The sequence below is a fragment of the Ischnura elegans genome, chromosome 1, assembly GCF_921293095.1.
Source record: "Ischnura elegans chromosome 1, ioIscEleg1.1, whole genome shotgun sequence".
Lineage (NCBI taxonomy): Eukaryota > Metazoa > Arthropoda > Insecta > Odonata > Coenagrionidae > Ischnura > Ischnura elegans.
Genome location: NC_060246.1, coordinates 92,898,381 through 92,918,581, shown reverse-complemented (window position 1 = coordinate 92,918,581; position 20,201 = coordinate 92,898,381). Strand labels below are relative to the sequence as shown.

At 36.0% G+C, this 20,201-nt stretch overlaps 2 protein-coding genes across 6 annotated transcripts in view; both read left to right on the top strand.

Annotated features, from left to right (window-relative positions):
- The first annotated feature begins 2 nt into the window (after positions 1-2).
- On the top strand, positions 3-15,358 carry LOC124166358 (probable nucleoporin Nup54). Of its 3 annotated transcripts, none has more exons than XM_046543859.1 (11): positions 3-190; positions 1,570-1,869; positions 3,709-3,860; positions 4,077-4,203; positions 4,755-5,010; positions 5,566-5,765; positions 6,575-6,746; positions 12,015-12,216; positions 13,132-13,251; positions 13,653-13,763; positions 15,190-15,358. In XM_046543859.1, the coding sequence occupies exons 1-11, from the start codon at positions 94-96 to the stop codon at positions 15,304-15,306; spliced, it is 1,854 nt and encodes a 617-aa protein (XP_046399815.1). In that variant the 5' UTR covers positions 3-93; the 3' UTR covers positions 15,307-15,358. The 3 variants fall into 3 exon arrangements, with proteins under 3 accessions (XP_046399815.1, XP_046399806.1, XP_046399797.1); XM_046543850.1 differs by having other exon boundaries at positions 1,558-1,869; XM_046543841.1 differs by having other exon boundaries at positions 3-196; positions 1,558-1,869.
- A 2,443-nt stretch (positions 15,359-17,801) lies between these two features.
- LOC124166342 (C2 domain-containing protein 5) overlaps positions 17,802-20,201 on the top strand; it is an 84,490-nt gene continuing 82,090 nt past the window's right edge. For all 3 annotated transcript variants that reach the window (XM_046543827.1, XM_046543817.1, XM_046543810.1), the window contains exons 1-3: positions 17,802-18,002; positions 18,367-18,525; positions 18,628-18,850. In XM_046543827.1, the coding sequence (XP_046399783.1) occupies positions 17,985-18,002; positions 18,367-18,525; positions 18,628-18,850 (400 nt within the window). In that variant the 5' untranslated portion in view covers positions 17,802-17,984. The remainder of the gene's footprint in view (positions 18,003-18,366; positions 18,526-18,627; positions 18,851-20,201) is intronic.

Here is a 20,201-nt window from a genome sequence, read left to right as displayed (position 1 = left end):
CATTCTGAATGCGCATGAAATGAAGCACACCCGGTGATGACAAAGTTTGAAGTGGTTTGAAGTTTTGATTGTTTTATTTCGTTATTTATAAGAATGGCTTTTAGTTTCGGCAACACCAGTGGTTTTCCTTCAGCAACATCAAATGCACCGTCAACATTTGGATTCGGGACACCCACTACTTCAACTGCAGGTAAAGGTGTGTATGTTAGTGTTTACCTTTTGGCTTGACGGAAACGAGGGACAATCCTAGCTTTAAATGCGTGAAAAAGGTTTACCGATACACTAACAATGAAGCTAGCATGACTCAATGCTGTCACTTCTACTTACACATAATGGTTTTGCACCATAAAGCTGGCCCCTCGCAATGAGCTGTTACGTATGAAAGTAGGCATGCGAATTAGATTAATTCAGTTCTGTCGCATTGGATATGCAAATAAGCGATGCGCTACTGGCTTTTGTGTGTTTGGTGCTTCGCTTAGCTATCAAACTCATTTTGTTTGCAAACTTGTTCGTGCAAGTACGAGGATGAAACGTTTCAAGGTGCCAAAGATTTTTCCTTGCTTAATAACCCACTATGATGTCATATTCATGTTATAAAATTATTATGCTCTCATTTAAGTGCCAAATAACCGAGTTATATGTGAATAGTTTGCCTCCCCTTCATTCGAAAGGAATGGATGAGGCGATTTTGTCGGCTAGCCATAAGCTGAGCCTGCTTTTCTCACCAGTATAAAAATTAGGGTCGTCAGACACGAATTGAGGATTCTCCTCCTGTGCGTGTAGCAAGCAGTTATGAGTAGGGAAGTGCTCATATTAGAAAGAGACTATGACTTTGCCCATTTAAAAGCTTTCAGCTTCATTGTTATCAATGAATAAAAATGATATCTGCCTCCAGCAATATTGTCTCTATTTGCATATCATATTCTAGGTTAGATGATATTTTTATAATTTTGACCAAAACGTGATGGTTTTAGAAGAACCGCTTTCGTAGTTAGTAGTTTTTTAGTTAGTAGTTAGTTTTTAGTCTTGAAACAACGTTCGAAGTGTGTAAATCTGGAGTAGCTTAGTGATAAAAATTGTGCATGGCAAGCGTTGCCCATGTGGTGCCTATACCAACTTTTCTTAATGCTTCAACAATTTGGTGAGTACTGTTCAACATTCTTACTCCAATATTTCCATTTTTGGGATGTTAAACTCCTAATGTATCTATTCAATACTTTTAAATGATTTTTGAATTCCCTCTTTTTCTCAAGCTAAAAGTTCTTGATTTTGAATCTGAGAAAACTGTCTTTTTTTAACCTAATTTTTGTTTCTTACTCTTTCTCTTTTAGGTTGCTGGATGTTTTATATCTTAAACGACTCTTGATGATTTTATTATGATAATGCTTATGATTGTCAAGTTTGCAGAAAAAGTTCTTTTTCTGCTAATTTAATAAGAAATTCCTGTACTCAGGCAAGCCAGAAAGTGAAAAAAATATTAATTATATTGTAGTGGTATCATTGGCTTTTAATAATTAATAGAATTATGGAGTAATGAATACATGTATACTTTATAAGGTTTCGGCACAGGAACCAGCTTATTCGGACAACCATCAACGTCAGTTGCAAATCCCTTTGGAGCATCAACATCCACTACCACTACACAGCCCGCTGGGTTCAGCTTTGGGGCAACAGGAGCAGGATTTAGCGGCTTTGGTGCTTCTGGTACTACATCAACAGCACCTGCATCATCACTGTCTAACTTCGGTGCCTTTGGAACAACCACTACAACATCTGCTCCTTCTGCTTTTGGGGGTTCATCCCTTTTTTCCTCCTTTGGGCAAAATCCTCAGCAGCAAACACAGCAGACTCAGCTTGGAACATCCTCAGGTTTGTCCTTACCTTGTCTTACCTCTCAATTTTTTGTCTCAGTATGTATTACATATAAGTTGTGACGGATTCAAAATTTAATGATTGTCTTCCATTGTTTTGTGCTCTTTTTGATGAAAGAAAGGTTGGAAGGATATTGCTTTAGGCATTTGCCTTCTCCCCATAATTCCCCCAATGTATCTCCTACTCCTCTTCCTGAAAACCTCATAACGGGTGTTAAGTTTTGGTGTTTTCATACTACATGCACCAATGAATGAGGTGCCTTATTCCTATGCAGGTCAGTTATTGCTGAATCAAATTCCAATCTTGAGATGGTGGCTCCTATGACATCCTTTTCCACCTCAATTTCTTCTTTGATAATTTTTGCACTGAATTTGATTCTGTTACATAACTTTACCATGTATTCTTTTTATCTTTTCTCTTTGTCTTTTTTTTCATTCAAAATATTTCCATCCTTTTCCCTTATGGTATTTTGTCTTGCATTCCGTTCCTTGAAATGGTTCCTCATTATTCCATAGGCCACTTCCTCTTTCCCTTGTACAAGATTGTATTGCTGGTGAGAGGTATTTGAGTTGAGTAGCCTGTGAATAAAAATAATAATGGCTTTAATAATTTGGAAAAGATGATTGTGATAAAGAATGCCCTACAAAGAATAGGGGTGGTCAATAATGTTCACTGCAGTTGAATCTTCATATTGTTATTTAATTAGTACACAAGTACATTTAACTGCTCTAAGCATGAATTTTTAATTCTCCAATAATAAGAGAATTGAAAGAGTTAAAAATTTTGATTTTGTAACAGATTGTATGCTTCCATTCTTTGAGCTTCTGTGCACTGCGACTTATTGCTTAACATAACATTGTAGTACTTATGCAGGCCTTTGCAGCAGCCCCGGAAATGAAAGCTGAAAAAGGTTGTTGCTGTGAAAGCTATTTAATTTTAAACCATAATTATGTTTGTTTCCTTGCTAGCATTTGCTTAAGAAATCTTTATTGAAATGTCATTCATGGAAAATTCCATCTTGTAAATGTGGTGACTACTAATGAAGTGTTAGCACTTGAATAGGGTGGTTTCCTATTATTTTTTTATTGCCTAATTCGAAAGATTATTACTCCTGGAGTACGTATTTCACACTTTTAGATTTTTAAATGACGATATCTATTTTTCGCGATTAAATGAAAAGTGAAAATTTTCAAGCGTGCGAAAACGCGATGCGTAAGTAGGAATGATGGGAAAAAGTCCGTGCGACGCATTTCTGGTTCCCCCTCCCGCCTTGTGAGGTGACCTTGATCGAGGCTCTGAGCGCTGATAGGACGCAGGATGCTAGTGGGTAGCTGAGTCCCTTGCTGGCTGGTAGCGCTTGGCTTAAAAAAGGTTTATTAATACCTTATCAAACGAAGAAAACTTTCCGACCTAAGCCAGTTTTAATAGGTGATTATTAAGACATGTTTCCCTGAGCTCTGTGCCTCATGCATGCATTGGTAACCTCAGACGATGTATAACTCCTATCCTCTCGTGTAGAAACTAGGTCCCTGTGACGTCACGTGGAGTGGATTCGCATGGGCGCCAATCTGGCCTTTTTCAAATGAGGATAAAATTTGACCCTTGCCATTCGTCAAAACCGGTATTTCAAAAACGAAATAATTTGTGTATTATGAATACACTAATGGTGGGTAACGAATCGCAATCAATGCCTTTCATTTTCTTTGATGAAGGAAACTACCCTATTGCTGACCTAATCGATAGCGTGTTAAGAAAGTCCATTGAAATCAATCTATTTAGCTTGGTAATAGTGAACTAATTTTCTGGATGGACCTGAGTGCTTGTTTGGGATTTCAGGTTTTGGAGGTTTTGGGACCTTTGCATCGAAACCTTTAATGTCAACTGTTGGCCAGACTGGTCTTGGGACTTTTGGCTCCAACTTTGGTCTTGGAGGAACCTCAGGTTCTCTGTTTGGCCAGAATTTTCAAACACAGCAGCAGCAGCAACAGGTTAGTTGACATTCTCTCCAAATAAATAAATAAATTTGAACAAAATTGGTTTCTTCTGTGATGCAATTACCCTCTAGTAAATGTTTTACGTACACATCTCCAACTGTTCCCTGTAGACAGTATTCATGAAACTGGCAAGTCTTTATTTAAATTTTGAATAATCATCATTTGGGATCAGTTTTTGGCATTATTGTTCGTAATTTCAATGCTTTTCAGGTTGCTCCTCCTAGTGCAACTGATGCATTTAATGCATCAATTAATTCTGTCAATGTTTATGGTGATGAGAGGGACCGAATAATTGAGAGATGGAACTTACTTCAGGCTATGTGGGGGTCTGGAAAAGGTAATTTATTGTATAAGCTCCTAACTTATGTTATATAGGTATGTTTTAAAATCTGTTCCTCAAAAACTATCTGGGACTGTAAATATACTGTATTCGACGGCGAATAAGATGCACACACAATTCAGTAAGGCATGCACAAGAAGAAAGTCTACACAAAGGCATGGCACCCCTACAACTTAAGTTAGCTCCTTTTAGTTCTTATGTGTCAGAAATATAATGGAGTCAGTATTGAACATTAACCCATGGAGGTCTAACCTTCACATGTAAGACCCAGGTGATTTTTTTGAGCTATTGTTTTGGAAAAAAATATATAGTCTTCTACATATGTTGTCAAATATGGTATATATTTTAATATAGTGTTAAATTATGTATCAAAATCATTCTTGTTGGATATCGTTGTCATATCCTTATCACTTCCATAAAGAGTTAAAGGTAGAGATGTTCACTTTTAATATTTGGAAACTAAATATGTATTTTATTATGTATGCTCTGAAAGATCTTTTTAATTTGAAAGTTTAATTTTATTGTTTTTTTTCTACTTTTTCATCCAGGATATTACTCAGCATCAGCCCCTCCTGTAGTTTTCAATCCTGATAATCCTCTGTGCCGTTTTAAGACTGTTTGCTACACATTGGTGCCAACAGCTCAAGACTCAGAAGGATTGGTGGCCTTAGTCTTGGGGGGAGTTGGGGAAGCTGATGTTCGAGATCGGCAGCATCATGTTGTTGCTGCTTTGACTAATGCGTTAGGGAATAAGCCAAATCTCTCTGTAGTGGTAGATGCTGTAAGGGCTTTGGGTGACAATAAGTAAGGATTCTTCTATTTAATTACTACTTATAATTAAAAGTGCTTTTTTGTCTGAAGTTTGAACTGTGATTTTTTTCAAAGTATATACACAATTAATGTCAGTGCTCTATGTAGGATTACATATAACTCTACATTATTGATATATTTAGTACTCTACCGTAAAGCTTCAATAATCCTTATGAATAAATGAGGAAGAACTCAGATAATTGAAACATATGTACAAATATGTAATCAGTTCACTGTACTTTTAAGAGCACTTTTTACATCAGTTTCTGTGCCAAGCTTGCTCTTCAGCTTTACCTCTCACTAAATTGAAACTGTCATTACGTTAAGGAGGGGGCCTGTGGGAAAGGGTGATTAGAAGGGTATAGGTCAGTGTTTGAAGGACTGCAATGGGAAGTGATAGGATAATCCAATGGATGGTTTATCCTGCAAAAGATAATTAGGGGTACTCTATTTTAATTATTACGTTAGCTAGCTATGTATAAATAATTGGAGTATTGTCAATGAATATGTATTGTAGCAATGTGATTATTGGCATATATTCTCCCACAGGACTCAAGTACTTTGTTATGTGAATGAAAAAGGGATGACAAATTCCTCTCGTCGCATTCCTGCATCAGAACTTGCTGCATATCTGCTACAGGCCGGTCCACGATCACAGCTTGTTGCTACATTATCATCTCCATCCAATGCACCACAATCTACAGCTACTTCCACAGCTCTTGGTACCAATTTAGGAACTGCACAAGGTGGTAAGAAGAAGCTTCTTCATTTTTAAAAAGGGTTGCTAAGTGTATTAAATGTAGATATACTGCCATTTGTTACTTATTACAATGCATGTTTTTATTATCATGAAATTAGTCTGATTCCAATTGTTGTATCAGATCAATTGTCGACGGGTTTACTCTCTGGGAATTCATTGTAATAAAACTGAAACTCCCATTGAAATTTTCCACAATTATTTATTAACTCACCCAGTGTCAATGTTTGCACATCATTTTCGAGAGCTGTCTCAGCTACCCCCCAAAATTTTGTATCTGCAGGACTGCTATTTATGTGTTGAAATGCTGGAGGGCAAGGTTGGAGGTTGGTTGGATAAAGGCTCGGGTATAGGGTCTGCATGTGTACTTTTGACCCTTTTAGTCTCTGGCCTTTCGAGTCAGAGGCTCTTCTGCCATCCTTATCTCAGGTATCCTTAACTTGATGTACTTTAGCTGAAGTCCAGAGGCTAAGAATTCATGCAGGGTGTATGTCCAAGGAGGATGAAATGTCTTAGGGAAACTTTAAAAAATGCCTCAATGCTTACATGCTGTATTGTTTTTGCCATGATCAAGATGGTCACTATTTCATCTTTCATTTTTCAGCATTGTTTTTAGTAGATCTATATATTTACGTGCCAAGGTATTGAAAGTTCACTTTTTTCATGTTGTTCAGTACAATCAAGAATAAATTCAAAATTCAGATATTCTGGGAAATTTGTGGGTGAAGTTTCGTTGGTGAGATTCCAGGCATCATTGTTTATTTTATTAATTTTCCTATTTTACGATTAAACTTTTTCCAGGGCTAGGAATTGGATCTACCGGAGCAGGAAGCAGTGGCTGGAATCTTGAGGGGCTATTTCCTTATGTTGCCCCAACTGCTGACCAAATGAGGGAATACCTTGAAAATCCTCCACATGGCATTCATCCTCGTATTTGGAAACAAGCGCAACTGGATAATCCTGATCCAAGGAAGTAAGTTTTTATATCAATGTGTTCTATTATCTTTAATGGGAAAGATTGTAAACACCTATATATGTTATTGTAATTATTTGGGAGAAATGACTAGCATTTTTAGAAAGAACTCATGGTCTAACAAAATGGGTACTGCATATAAACAATATTAGTGAGGATGATAAAATTTTTTTGTAAATATTGGAATGCAGTGGAACCTCTTTAAAGTGAGTACGAGATATTGCAAGACCCCCAACATTACGAGAGATAGCCGAGGCACCATCAATTGACCCTATGATTGGCATGTAAAAAAATTCATTTTTACGAGGCCCATTTGGATTTGGCACTCACCATAGCAAAAGTTTGCATCGCCAGAAAATCTTCACCAAGAGTCCCTAATCTCTGTAACTGCTGGCAATCTGTTAGAAATGAAGTTAGCATGATTGGTATTAAAGTATAACGATCAGTTACATTTAGGGAGGTAATTAGGGGGTTGTTTTCACTGTTTTTTTTGTAGAAAAAAGTATGGATTGACCTTATTTTTATTGTAACTCGCTCGAGTTTTATGCTTAATAATTTTTTTAAGTGTATAAAGAAAGTTAATTTTAAATACATACTTTAACCCTTAGGTGCACGCGCCTGCAAGTATAGCGCCAGTGCATGCTAGCAGCTTTTTTGCCGCACTTTTATATTTTTGTTTTTCCCAGGTATAAACTCAAATTTGAGGGTATTTTACGTATTTGGGTTACTTCTAATAAATATAAGCACTTAAAATATTTTTCCCATTCATTTATAAACTAAAATATCACATAATTACATGCTAATTTCTTGAAAAATACTTCAACTAATTTTTCTAAAGGAATTGCAGACGACAATCTAGACAAAAGGAAATCTAGAATTAAGTCAAAAAAACACACACAAAAAACGAAATGGATATGCCAAATCGTTAATGCAATAATTAAAATGTTTAAAATAACAAACTATACAAGCAAAATTAATTTTTCAATTTTTTCATCCTTATTGGCCATCACTGCCTCTGAAATGACATTTGTGACATTTTTTGACGCAGGTGGAATGATTATTGCATATTAATAGAAAACATTCGTATATGTATTTACCACCTTATAATTTTTACATTTTCCACGTGTAAAACAATGACCCGCCCTACATTGACATTCTTATGCAGAAGCAGATAATTCAGGAATTTTCCCAAGTCTCATTGCTAGAAAAGCCAATGCGTCTGCTGGAAGATTACCTTTTTTCACCCTGGACTTGAAATTTTTATCTGCAAGGCTAAATGCGAGAGCTTCCATGAACTCCATTCTTGGTCTTCGATGGATTTTTTTCAAAATTCTTAGCTACAAAAATCACGTGGTCACTAAGAGTATCCATATAAAAAAACTGGACAAATTGTGATAGAGGCCACCTTCGTGTTCGTCTTGAAGGGGAGTAATTTACACACTTCTGGTTCACAGAATCGACACCTCCCTTGGTGGAGTTGTAGTTCAGGATCATTTCAGGTTTTTGCAGTTCGTTTCGATGTCCTCTTTGCAGTGCAACGTAGAAAGCATTTCAAAAGAATTTCACATTTGTTTCGTTTAGTGCAGTACGAAACAAGAGTGCAGGTATCCTGGAAACCAAGAAATGAAGTTGCAGCCTATCGAATTTTTCAAGATAGAAACTCTCTGTGGGTTTTAGGATTTTTTTCACGGTACCTAATAAAGTTAGACCATTTTCTAGCAAATAAATGGCTAAATTAAGAATTGAATAGTAATACTTTGCTGTTATTTTCCCATTCGAATTCATGAATTCCCGTTGCTATCCCGAACGATGTTCTGCAAATCATCAGGCCTGTTCCATCTGTTTTAAAAGCTCTTCTAGCATCTCCCTTTCAACTTTTATTTACAGAAAGTGTATTTAATTCCAAATAAAGATATTATTTCTACACGGGAAGTAGTGATGCAATTTCTGATTCTCGAGTACATATGAGATACCAGTTTTCCTTCAATATACAAGTTGGTTTTCTCGACATTTTTTTCAATCATGTTCAGTAAAATCGTTTTCGGCAACAATTCGAGTTCGGTTGCAGCATTCTTAGGAAATGATGTTGGCCCTGGTGAAACACGAACAATGTACAGTAAAACCTCTTTACATCGTAATGGAGGGGACCAAAATTTGGGCAATTTGATGTATGGAGGTTCACTATCGAGAGGTTTTAGTGGTAGGCACCATTTTTTCATATCCTCGGGAAATGAAAGGTGCTACTGTCTTTTAAGCCATTATATTAATATATTTAAATATATAGGTATGCATAAGTGAACATATATTTACAATTTAATGGTTACACAAAGGTAAAAGTAAATTGTTCAAGAGGCCTTTTTAGGAAATAAATTAGTTAATGGGTTTGCTTAAAATTTTTTTCAAACTCTTTCGAAATAATGTTTTCAATTCCATGATCACTTATTAATGCCATTTTCACTGTAAATAAATCACTGGCTGTTTTCGTTAATGCCTTTTGACCTAAGAAATAATTCATTGGTCTAAGGGTTGTAATTTACTAATAGTGTTCGGAGGAAAGAACTATAGTTTTATATTTCTAAACATAATTTCTTCATCCTCGTATTTAACTGCCTGAGTTTTTTTATTTGTGCAGCCTAGCCAGTTTCTTCTGTTTTTCCTGTAGATGTGAGGGTGAATGATGGTATTCCAAAGGTCACGGTCTTCTGCCTGTCCTCGTTGATGGCTAGGAAAATTGCTAATTATGTGGTAATGTCAAGTAGTCGCCTTCTTTTATTTCTCGAATTCATCATCAGCCTATGATTAATTAAGTAATTTTCATATTTTTTTCATATTTATGGCAAATAATTGAAAATACTCCTTATTATATCTTTTAGAATTGATTTATCATTCTTATAACATGTGACTTGTTAAAGATTATAAAAATAAAATTAAACACGTGAATACCGCAAAAAAATAGACAAAAAATTGAGCGTAATTTTGAAAATTTTGTTGAATTCCCTCTCTCCAAAATACAATGCACGTAGCGTTCCGAAGAAAATCTCTGTCGAGGGCACACAGAAACGCTAGGTCTGCGAAAGGACTTGATTTCCCGGTGAGAATGCTGGGCGAACTACTTCAGAATGCGGCGGCGACGGTAAAAAATTTCATTGCCCTACCGCATATCAGCTAATTAGCTGCCTCCTTCACCTAAAACTGCCGCGCATGGATTGATGTTCGATCAGTATTGCTAGAAATTGACGTCCCGGACTCCCGATGGAATAGTCAGATTTCGCGGCATATATACGCAGGCAAGACATATGACTGTCGCTAAGCGCAATAAATTTTAAACTACGATCGTTCACGAAAGCATCGAAAAAATTACCAAGGCGGTAGTAAGAAAGTGCTATACCGGGAAATATGGGAATAAAATAATTGCGAAACTGTATTTGATTTATTTCAAGTCGCGGAAAATTCTCGAAATATTTTAATTTTAGAAGCGGAAGTAGCAATGTGGTCGAGTCTCCATGGATGGAAGTGAAGTTAGTTGAAATATTTCCGTCAGCTAGTGATTATAGGCTGCGCTGGTCGCCTCTTTTATTAACTGAACATAGTATGTAGGCACTTACTAGAAAATAAAGCCATCAGTAAAAGAAAGCAAGTGTTATCGCACGATTTTGACCGTGATTCGAGAGAAAACGATGTGTTCTGTCTTCATTTACCGTCACTTAATATTATTAGGATAGTTGGATGCCCTAACTAATGGTTAACGTGAAAATTATTTAAGGTGTATAAGAAAAAAATAAGCGTGAAACATTTATCGCTGAAAATATCATTCCATGTAGGTAATCGCGGCTGCATTAATGGTCTCTAGTTGTCTCGGTTGGATTTGCGGAGGTAGTTAGGCCGCCTCGGGGCTGTCTTGTTGGTACGATGTATGGAGGTTTTACGAGATAAAGAGGTTCACTATATAGAGGTTTTCCTATAAATTTACATGTAAATCTGACGGGACCAGAGGGTTGGTACGAAGTATGGAGGTTTACGATGTAAAGAGGTTCACTACATAGAGGTTTACTGTATTTAGCTTTTAATTGGGTGTTTGCAAATTGTATCTAAGAGTTCAGCCAAAACGTTTCACCGTTTTCCGTTGATCTAGATAAACGTTGAAATTATGTGGACGGCTAACAATATTATTATCATCAGACAGCTAACTCTCGCTGGAAGGTAATGTGTCTTCAAAAAAATTCTTCCTCCCCTTCACTTTCATGCATATTTGAGTATGAAGACGAAATTTTTAAATTACTACACGTGGTTTGAGGTTGACATAAATTATACAAATAATAATAGTAAAGAAATGATGATGCAAATGCTTACAAAAAATATAATAAATACGAGACAACATATTAACATAGTATTGCAAAAAGGATTATGCTTCCAAGTTTTCACGGTAATAACAGATTATCAGTAGTTCCTTAGTATCGTGTGAACGTATGTTACGTCGTTCTCACTTTGTAAGATTCTAACACAATAGTTGGTCGTCACATTGACGCAAACATATGTTCTTCGTGGAGGGAAAAGTACAGAAATAGAATAACAAAGTGTGCCACTAGTGATCCATTCATAGTAAACGCGCTATTTCGAATTTTTGAAAAATGCTGCAAAATCCCCGCTTAGCGTGCACCTAAGGGTTAAAAATAAAATCTTAAGTTTTCGTCAAAAACTTAAGATATTTTTTCCAGCTATCTGACATTGAATCTCTCAAATTTAACATTTCATATACAAAAGCTAACCATTAGTATCTCGGTTCATATTGGTTGTAAAGGATTCATAAAAAAGAATTTTCTTTGTTGCTTTATGAGCTACAATTTTATAATCTGTGTTTTTAATGAATGCATGTTTTTTAAGTTATTTGCAAAAAAAAACAATAAAAAAATGTTGATTTTTTTTTTTCGTTGAAAAACTAAATTTCAATCCTGAACAACTTGAAAAATAAATTTTAAAGAACATTTTTTGCTTAGAATGATTTTTTATTGATGCCTTTGTTCAAAATCTAATATAAAAAATTCCAACCCGAGATGGGGTAGAAACCACCCCCAGGGTAAAAGCACCTGTCAGCATGACATTGATTTTGATTCTTGATCTATTACCTACCTACTGTCAACATTTCAAGCAAATCCATTCAGTTTGAAAAAATTGCAAGCCAAATTGCTTCATTTTCTGTACTATAAGTCACTGTAACCTCTTTGTTTCTGATGATGCATTAATTGATAAATGTTTCTTTTGCCCATTTAGATACATCCCCTCTGCAACTGTTGGAGTGGAAGCCTTACGATGGAGGCTAAGGTGCCAAGAGAGAGAAGCACGCTTGCATGGCGCATATGTTGAAAAGGCACGGGAGGAGGTGGCACTCTTAAAACGAAGGAATGCCGAAGCAGCTGCTGCCCTTGCCGAGAGAATGCAACAATCTGCTCAACTTGCTCACCGTGTCTTGAGGGTAAATTTTACACTTTTTATGTCTTTATCAAGTCTCAAAAAATAGTTGAAGGTATTCATATTCTTCACCGGTGGGTCAACATCCTATTAACAAGTGGAAATAAAATTCCAATCTTTAAGTTAATTAAGGTTTTTATTGCCAATAATGACTTAACAACAGCCTGTTGCAACAAGGAACTTCATCTTACGGAACAGTTTTTCAGAGTGAGACTGGGGAGTCTACCTGTCTGCTACCTTCCACACAACATCTGTGATGTACGAGTGTGTTAAATATTCCCATCTGTGTTCAGGATTAACGTATACTCAAGGCATCATACTTGATAAAATTGTTTGATAATGTTTGCAATGAAATGCATCATGTTAAAACCTATTGGAAATGTTGCTATGTCTAATTTTACTAGTATTAAGAACTTTCACCATATCGTGCCTAACATCATGCTAGGCATCAAACTTCGTTGTGAAGTTGCATGTATTCCATATGTAGAAACAATGCAGATCTTGACACTCTGTCAATTATTCTATTCTGATTATCGGGAGTTCTGCTTTAGCATTAATATAATCTAAAGCTGGTCATTTCATCTAAAGGATTTGGCCCACTGCTAACATCATTTGCATCAAGTTAAATTAGGGTGGAGAGAATGTGGGCATATGCATTGGCTTGCTTATGTTGGAAGAAGCGTGGGCATGTTAACTATGTACTAGTGGTTAAGACATTTGAACCTGTGTCTTCAGAATGGAAAGCCAAAACTCTAGAAAACACATCTGCCCAATCACCTCAATTATTGTGATAAGAATTTCAGACATAGTCATAAGTATGGGGATGGTCATTCAGGAAATGTTTTGTAAATTCCTGGCTACATTCTAATCATTTGCTCAAAATTTGATTCAAATCCTGTCTTCTTCAAATTTTTTGCAGATTTTGGTCCGGCAAGAAGCTGTGAGAAAAGTTGGAGTTGCGTTATCGCCAGAAGAAGAAGCCCTCAGGTGCCAGTTGGAGGCTTTACAAGCACAGCTAAATGCACCCACTCAGTTCAAGGTTTTTATATTTTGTTTATAATTTTTACAATAGGTCTTCTCTACCCTTCATTACTTTATAGTCACATGTGTTGAAATCTGTGTTCGAATTAAATGTTCTCATGGTGAACTTAGGAATGCATGAATGCAGTATCTCCTTATTGTATTAAAAAGTGTTTTATCTGCTGTCAATTATTCTCATAGGCTAGTCATGAAACATTTCTGAGAGTTAAGTTGTATTTAAGGATATGTGAGCTTTAAAATGTTTGTGGTACTCCAGTCGATAATATCCTCATAAAGTCTTAAATTTCTTTTCTTTAACTATCAAAGTAATTATTTATTATTACAACACATGTTTTACATTCTTGATTGAAAGAGAAATGTTATATCACATTGTTCAATCACGAATGTTTTGTCTTTAAGGGTCGACTGAGTGAATTACTCTCCCAAATTCGAATGCAGAGACAAGACCCAGCTCCCAAGGAAATGGAACGTTATGCAATGGACCCAGCTATGCAAGAAGAAATAAAACAGGTAAAGTTATTTCCACATAGCGGAAATGTATGCCTCTCATTGAGTCCATTTCTCCTTAGCATCTGAGGATTGGCATTGGAGGTGATTCTAGAATTTTCTGTATGTCAAAATGAAACAAGAATTTTTGAATTTTTCTTGTGCCAAATTGAACTTATCAGGCTAGAATTACTACCATTTTTATAAATGAAAGTGTGTTGGCCACCATTGGATGACTTTTACAGCACTGCTGTATTTGTCAGGCATGCTCACTCTAACAATAGGTATTCATTTTCTTAACCCTTTTGCGGGCAAGACGGCTATAGCTACCTCTGAGTTGTGGTCTGCCTGGAATAGTACGTCTCACGCCATCTATTTTTGAGAGACAAGGATTAGCAGATAAAAATAGGCTTTTTTTTATTTAGAAAGTTATCTTTATGGTTTCTGTCCGCAAAAGGGTTAATATTTTCACCCATGAATGTGCATGCTAAGATGGTTAATTACTACAAGTTTGTACCAATATCGCATATTTATAAAAATATGAAAAATTTAATTTAATTAATATAATAAATACAAAGTGCATTTTAATGAAATTATGAAATATACACATATTCAGCAGACTCCCGATTATCCGGCTGCGGTTTATCTGGGTTGTGGATTATCCATGCATGATTTTCACTCTCGCTCAATATTTTCAGCGATATTTATAATAAAAATCGGTCTCAAAATCATACTAATCGCGGCATTAATGCTAGGATACACCAGACTTATTATTTCCGTTAGAATCCCCTTCGTAAAATGGTAGTGATCGTGTGCTAGCTGCATTCACGGGAGCACCGATTTCCTGTTTTCCAAGCCTCACAGTGTGCGACCGCGCTCCTTGATCACGGATACACGTCGCACAGCAGTTGCAACCGGGGCAACTTGTTCGAGACGCGACTACGTGGTGTGGTGCGCGATAGTGTAGTTTCCAACGTCAAGCAGTGGTTTTTAAGCATTCGTGCAAACCACTTTTCTGTATCCGTGATCACGTAGCCGCGGATGTGTGGTTTTTGAAATCAGGCCTTACATGGAGCATTAATAATACGATTACAGCCATGTTATCACCGCTAAAAGATTGTGAACTGGCGAAGAAAGCTCTCATTGAGTCCGGGAAGCACTCTAAAATAACTGCTTAACTGTATAAATAATAAAATATTGTTTGTGTTACATAATATTAATAACATTACAAGACATTTAAGTTAACGTTTGGATAATCCGTGTTTCCCGATTATTCGTGCCGTCTCTCCCCATCATTAGCCCAGATAGACGGGAGTGTACTGTAATACATCCAGATAGCCATGGTAATTCCAATGTGCAGTGCCGAGACATGAAAGGAAACCCCTGTTTTAGGAGCATGGGATTGATAAAACAAATAACCTAATTTAAATTTCTCTCATTTTTTTCTCAGTTTATGTTAATGGAGCAGAATGGATTGTCTCAACTAACTGATATTGTACAAGCTGATCTGAACAACATTGTGATAATGAAAGAAGATCTCTCAAGAATGCTTCAAGGAAGTAATTGATTACAGTATCATCATTTGAAAGATATAATAAAATTTTTACTTTTGTCTTTTACCGTGTTTTTTATCTTCAGAGATGTTATTTTCATCATGTGCAACTGCTATTAAACATGCATCAAAATTTATTGTGTATGGTTCCTCCAAAATGGTAAATTTATTAAAATCATGTTTGGATTTGTAAAGCGTTATTTGCTTCTTTATAGAACTTATGGAAATTATTTTTAATTTTTCGGCATTCCATCTATCAACTCATGTATTCAATTGTTTCTAGAATGCGTACAACATTTTTACTTTTGAATAAAACTCTGTCTGGGCCTGTCACTGCTACCAGAAATTTAGAAACTGTTGAGAAAAATTAAACCAAGAATTAGCTCAGATGGTAGAGCTCTGGTAATCTCTGTATGGAACCTGAGCAAAAACATTTTATCAGCCCAAGGAAGTTTATTTTGAAGAATACTAGGAAGAAAGGGACATATGTGTAAGGAACCATTTTCTTTCAGGACTCAATTGAGAATGCTTACACTCACACCCAAACTCCCGACATATGCTTCCTTATGATAAACAGATAAAAATTGCTATTTAGGTATGGCCACCCTAATGATCATGCCTTCCTCCTGAGTCCTTAAGTGGAGAGTAACTTACCTTCCCCTCCAAACAACCTCCCTTGCTGTTTTTTCCCTTCTTCTCCTTGCCATTCCATATGTATTAAGGTGCCAGGAACTTTCAACAGCCATAACATTGGACATAGTTATATAAAACAGAAATCTTATGAAGATGGCCAAAAGTAATTCAATTGGTATTTGAGCTTACCCCATATTCATAAATAATGAAATTATTCCTTATCCCTAGAGAATTTTGATCAGGAATGGCCGCTAAGTTTCCTACTGATGTATTAACTTCATTACATCATCATTCAACACTGTTCCTTTTAGGTATAGTAGCTGGTAAGAATAGGGTGGTTTCCTATTTTTTTATTGCCTAAATGGAAAGATAATGTATTACTCCTGGAGTATGTATTTCACGCTTTTAGATTTTTAAATGATGATATCTATTTTGCGCAATTAAATGAAAAGTGAAAATTCTCAAGCATGTAAAAATGCGACGGCTAAGTATGAATGCTGAGAAAAGCCAGTGTGATGTCATTCTGGTTCCGGCTGCCTCTGTGTGAGGTCACCTTGGTGCGAGGCTGTTAGTGCCGCTAGGCTGCTAGCAGGTAGCACTTGGCTTAAATAAGGATAATTGATACTATATCAAACAAAGGAATCCTTCCGACCATAGGAAATTTTAATAAGTGATTATTAAGAGATGTTTCCCTGAGCTTTGTGCCACATTGCATGCATTGGTAATCTCAGACGATGTAAAACTCCTCTCTAATCGTATAGAAACTAGGTCCCTGTGACGTCACGTGGATTGGCATCGCATGGGCGCCAATCTGGCCTTTTTCAAATGAGGTTAAAATTGACCATAGCCATTCCTCTAAACTGGGATTTTTAAAACCAAATAATTTATATATAGTAAATAAATAGTAAATCTTTGTTAGATAATGCTATAGAAGAGGAAATTATTGAAAATCAAAAGTAATATTTAGTTAAAAAACAAACACTGGTAACTTAATAAGTTGACCGTGGACTCATTCTAAGATAGGATTAGAGGGTCAACTAGTCCATCGACAAGGGTAATATCCAGGTGCCCCGTTGAGTAGGGTTTCAAATCGGAGAAAGAAGAATACCAGGGAAACTCTAATTGTGCTGTTAATATTTTAAAGGCCTGGTTACATGGTACATTAACACATACAAGTTAATGTAAGTTTGCGTGAATGATTTTGGTGGACCATAACAGAACATGTACGAATGCATGAACCAAATTAGAACAGGTCCTATTTTCTGTGCATGCATTCGCACAAGTTGGGTGATTACACCATGCATAATTTGGCATTCATACATTCAGACATTAACCAGTATGTGTTGATGTACCGTGCAACAAGGCCTTTAATGACAATTAATGCAATGCAACATTCTTGGTAAGGAATAATGCATCGAAGAAAGAAAGAACTGCTAAAACCGTTTTGTGAGTCAGCTTCTCGTTGGCTGCAAAAACTGTTAGGAAAGATTTTAATGCCGGAAGAGGCGAATCTTCCTAATAGCGTCCGCCTTTAATTGATTTTTTTCCCAAACTCTGTATTTCCCAGCTCTGTTCGGAATACCTAACCGTTATATGACGAGTGGAATTACGACCCATTGAGAATACAACCCTTCCGTTCAGAATAACAGCCCTATAGTACCTTGAGTTTAGTCAGATTAGTGTCTTCTGCCAAATAAGGTATTTAATAATCTTACTTGAATGATTAAGGTTCATTTAGAATATGTTGGCCTTCCCTGAAAGTTTTTTTTTCCTTAGGATCACGATCGCTCCCAAAACTGCCAATCGCTCATCTCATAGCAGTCGTAATTTCCGCCAACCCTACAAACAAATGACTGTCGAATATTGACAAAAATGGCACTTCGCGAGCGTGTTGTCGTGTGAAGATTTTTTCTGATACGCTCTAGTAGTTTATTAATAATGTTCAGCTTCAATACAGCTTATAATAATTCACCTGAAGAATGTCTGTACGTCTTTGAACTTTTTCCACTTGTATTTGTCAACGCTATCGTCTAAATCCGTGTGAAAAAATCAGTTTCAAAATGCCAGGCAAAGTTAAGGTAACATGCTATTTTCATTGATAACATCTTTATTTGACGTTTTGCTAGATACAGCTTGCATTTAAATCTTGCTCAAATTGTGCAAGTACGTATATTCGCTTAAATCTGATACTTGTCGAGTGACAGCATTGAAGATTCTCTACAGATACATAATTGTTCATAGCTTATAATCCGATGATTGACATCTCGTAGGAGTTGATTATTTTGACGCATATGATTTTTCTCATTCCCTGTGGAATTAACCACTGGATGGGCCCATTCTGAAGGATTTGTCCTTCAAGAAATTGTGCCTCATAAATGATTTTCTTTAATCTCATTTGAAAATAATCGTGGTACGAACCATTTACATTTCTTATTTTGGCAGGTGAGAGTTCTAGCCGGGAGAAACCTTCCGGTGATGGACAGATCTAGTGATACTACTGATGCTTACGTCGAAGTAAAACTTGGCAGTACTACGTACAAGACTGATGTTTGTAGGAAATCATTGCATCCTCAGTGGGATTCCGACTGGTTTAGATATGAGGTATGGATTTATATTCACTGAAATCTTCTTCGTCGTCTATCTTTTAACGTTAATTTTGAATGTTTACACAATTATCTTGCATTCCGTTTTGTCAATACCTAGGTTGATGATTCAGAACTTCAGGACGAGCCATTGCAAATAAGACTAATGGATCATGACACGTATTCAGCAAATGATGCCATTGGTAAAGTGTACATAGACCTAAACCCATTGCTTCTGCCTCCATCTTCGGCTACTGCTTCGTTTGCCTCCAGCACTGCGAATCAGCATCATTTAAATCCAGCTAATACCGATTCTTCCATCTCCAATATTCACTCAGCACCAGGCAAGTTTATTTCGTTATTTTTTGTCATACATTTGTGATGGTTTTGGTAAAGGCTGTTAATATCCCTAACTCTATAAATTAGCATTGACTTGTACTCTCATTGTGTACCAATTAAATTTGAGGATGTTTCACTTTCATTTTTACAAGATGTTATTACTTGAAAACACTGACTTTTTAGCATAGTATTCATAGATGTTCTCCTATATATCAATACACATAACTTCTTAGTTTTGCATAAATTCATTTGATACTTTTGATAACTTAAAGTGATATAAATAGTTTTTACATCATAAAAGCCTCGTCAATGACTCGTATAGCTTGATAATGTTTTTAAATTACAAATTTTCACTTATGGTTTTTAATGGCTGCTGTTGAACATACATTTCTAGATTTATAAATCTGTTGATTGTTATAAATACTAAATTTTCTTATAAAATATGGAGATACAGGTTTTTTGATACCTTAATTACGTAATGAAATTTTTGTAATGTATGGATTCTGGTGTTTTTGTGTGTGGACTATTTTATGGCAAATATTTTTTGGCTGATGACCTTCCCAAAATGAACCATTTAAAGGGCAGTATTACGTCTGATGTGAAAAAAAACCTGCAACTACTGATCATAATTTAATGTTTGTTTCAGAAGTGAAGGTGGTGAATGGAACTATTGACGTTTCGAAATAGTTATTTTTCCCTCTCCCTCTAGCTGGAGGACTTTTTTTTTTCGTACAAACTGCCTTCATGCACCCCAATTTTTGAACCAGGCTACTTACATGAATCACCTACTGTTTTCTTAGGTGACGGTCAATAACTCACCACAATCATAGTGTTTTATGCTTATAGGATTGCAATATAGTAATATGCACCAAATTAAGAAAAGAATGAGCCGAAACACAATCTGCATTGAGTATATTAATTAAGTTTATTAAGTGTAATGACATCGCTTTACTCTTTCGATTTTTATTTTTGTGCATATATGTAGTATTTTCTTTTATTTAAACCCACACAGAAAGGGTTTGATGCTCCTAAGAAGTTTTCACTTTAAAAATACCCTCATTGTCTACCCACCTTGATGTCCTACGAGCATTTGTATTATTTTCATTTCCCCGCACATGATCCACTGATTATATTAGCCTAAGTATTTAGTTTATTGGGTTGAATTCCAATTTTTTTATTACGCCAATGGATATTCTCAAATATTTGAACTTCTAGAAGGCTGAACCAATATTCCATTCTGTCCAAACAGAACTCTTTTTAAAGAAACAAGCATGGCATTCGTAAAAGGCAATACAGTCTGGGAACCCAAACTTAAGAAATCAAGGCCTTTGGTAGCTCTCCTGATATTGTATAGAG

Bases quoted from the DNA above. Each gene is read 5' to 3' on its own strand.
- LOC124166358 (XM_046543841.1), top strand. From the start codon at position 94: ATGGCTTTTAGTTTCGGCAACACCAGTGGTTTTCCTTCAGCAACATCA. The intron at 197-1,557 runs GTGTGTATGTTA...ATACTTTATAAG, and splicing joins TACTTCAACTGCAGGTAAAG to GTTTCGGCACAGGAACCAGC. The intron at 5,766-6,574 runs GTAAGAAGAAGC...AACTTTTTCCAG, and splicing joins TTTAGGAACTGCACAAGGTG to GGCTAGGAATTGGATCTACC.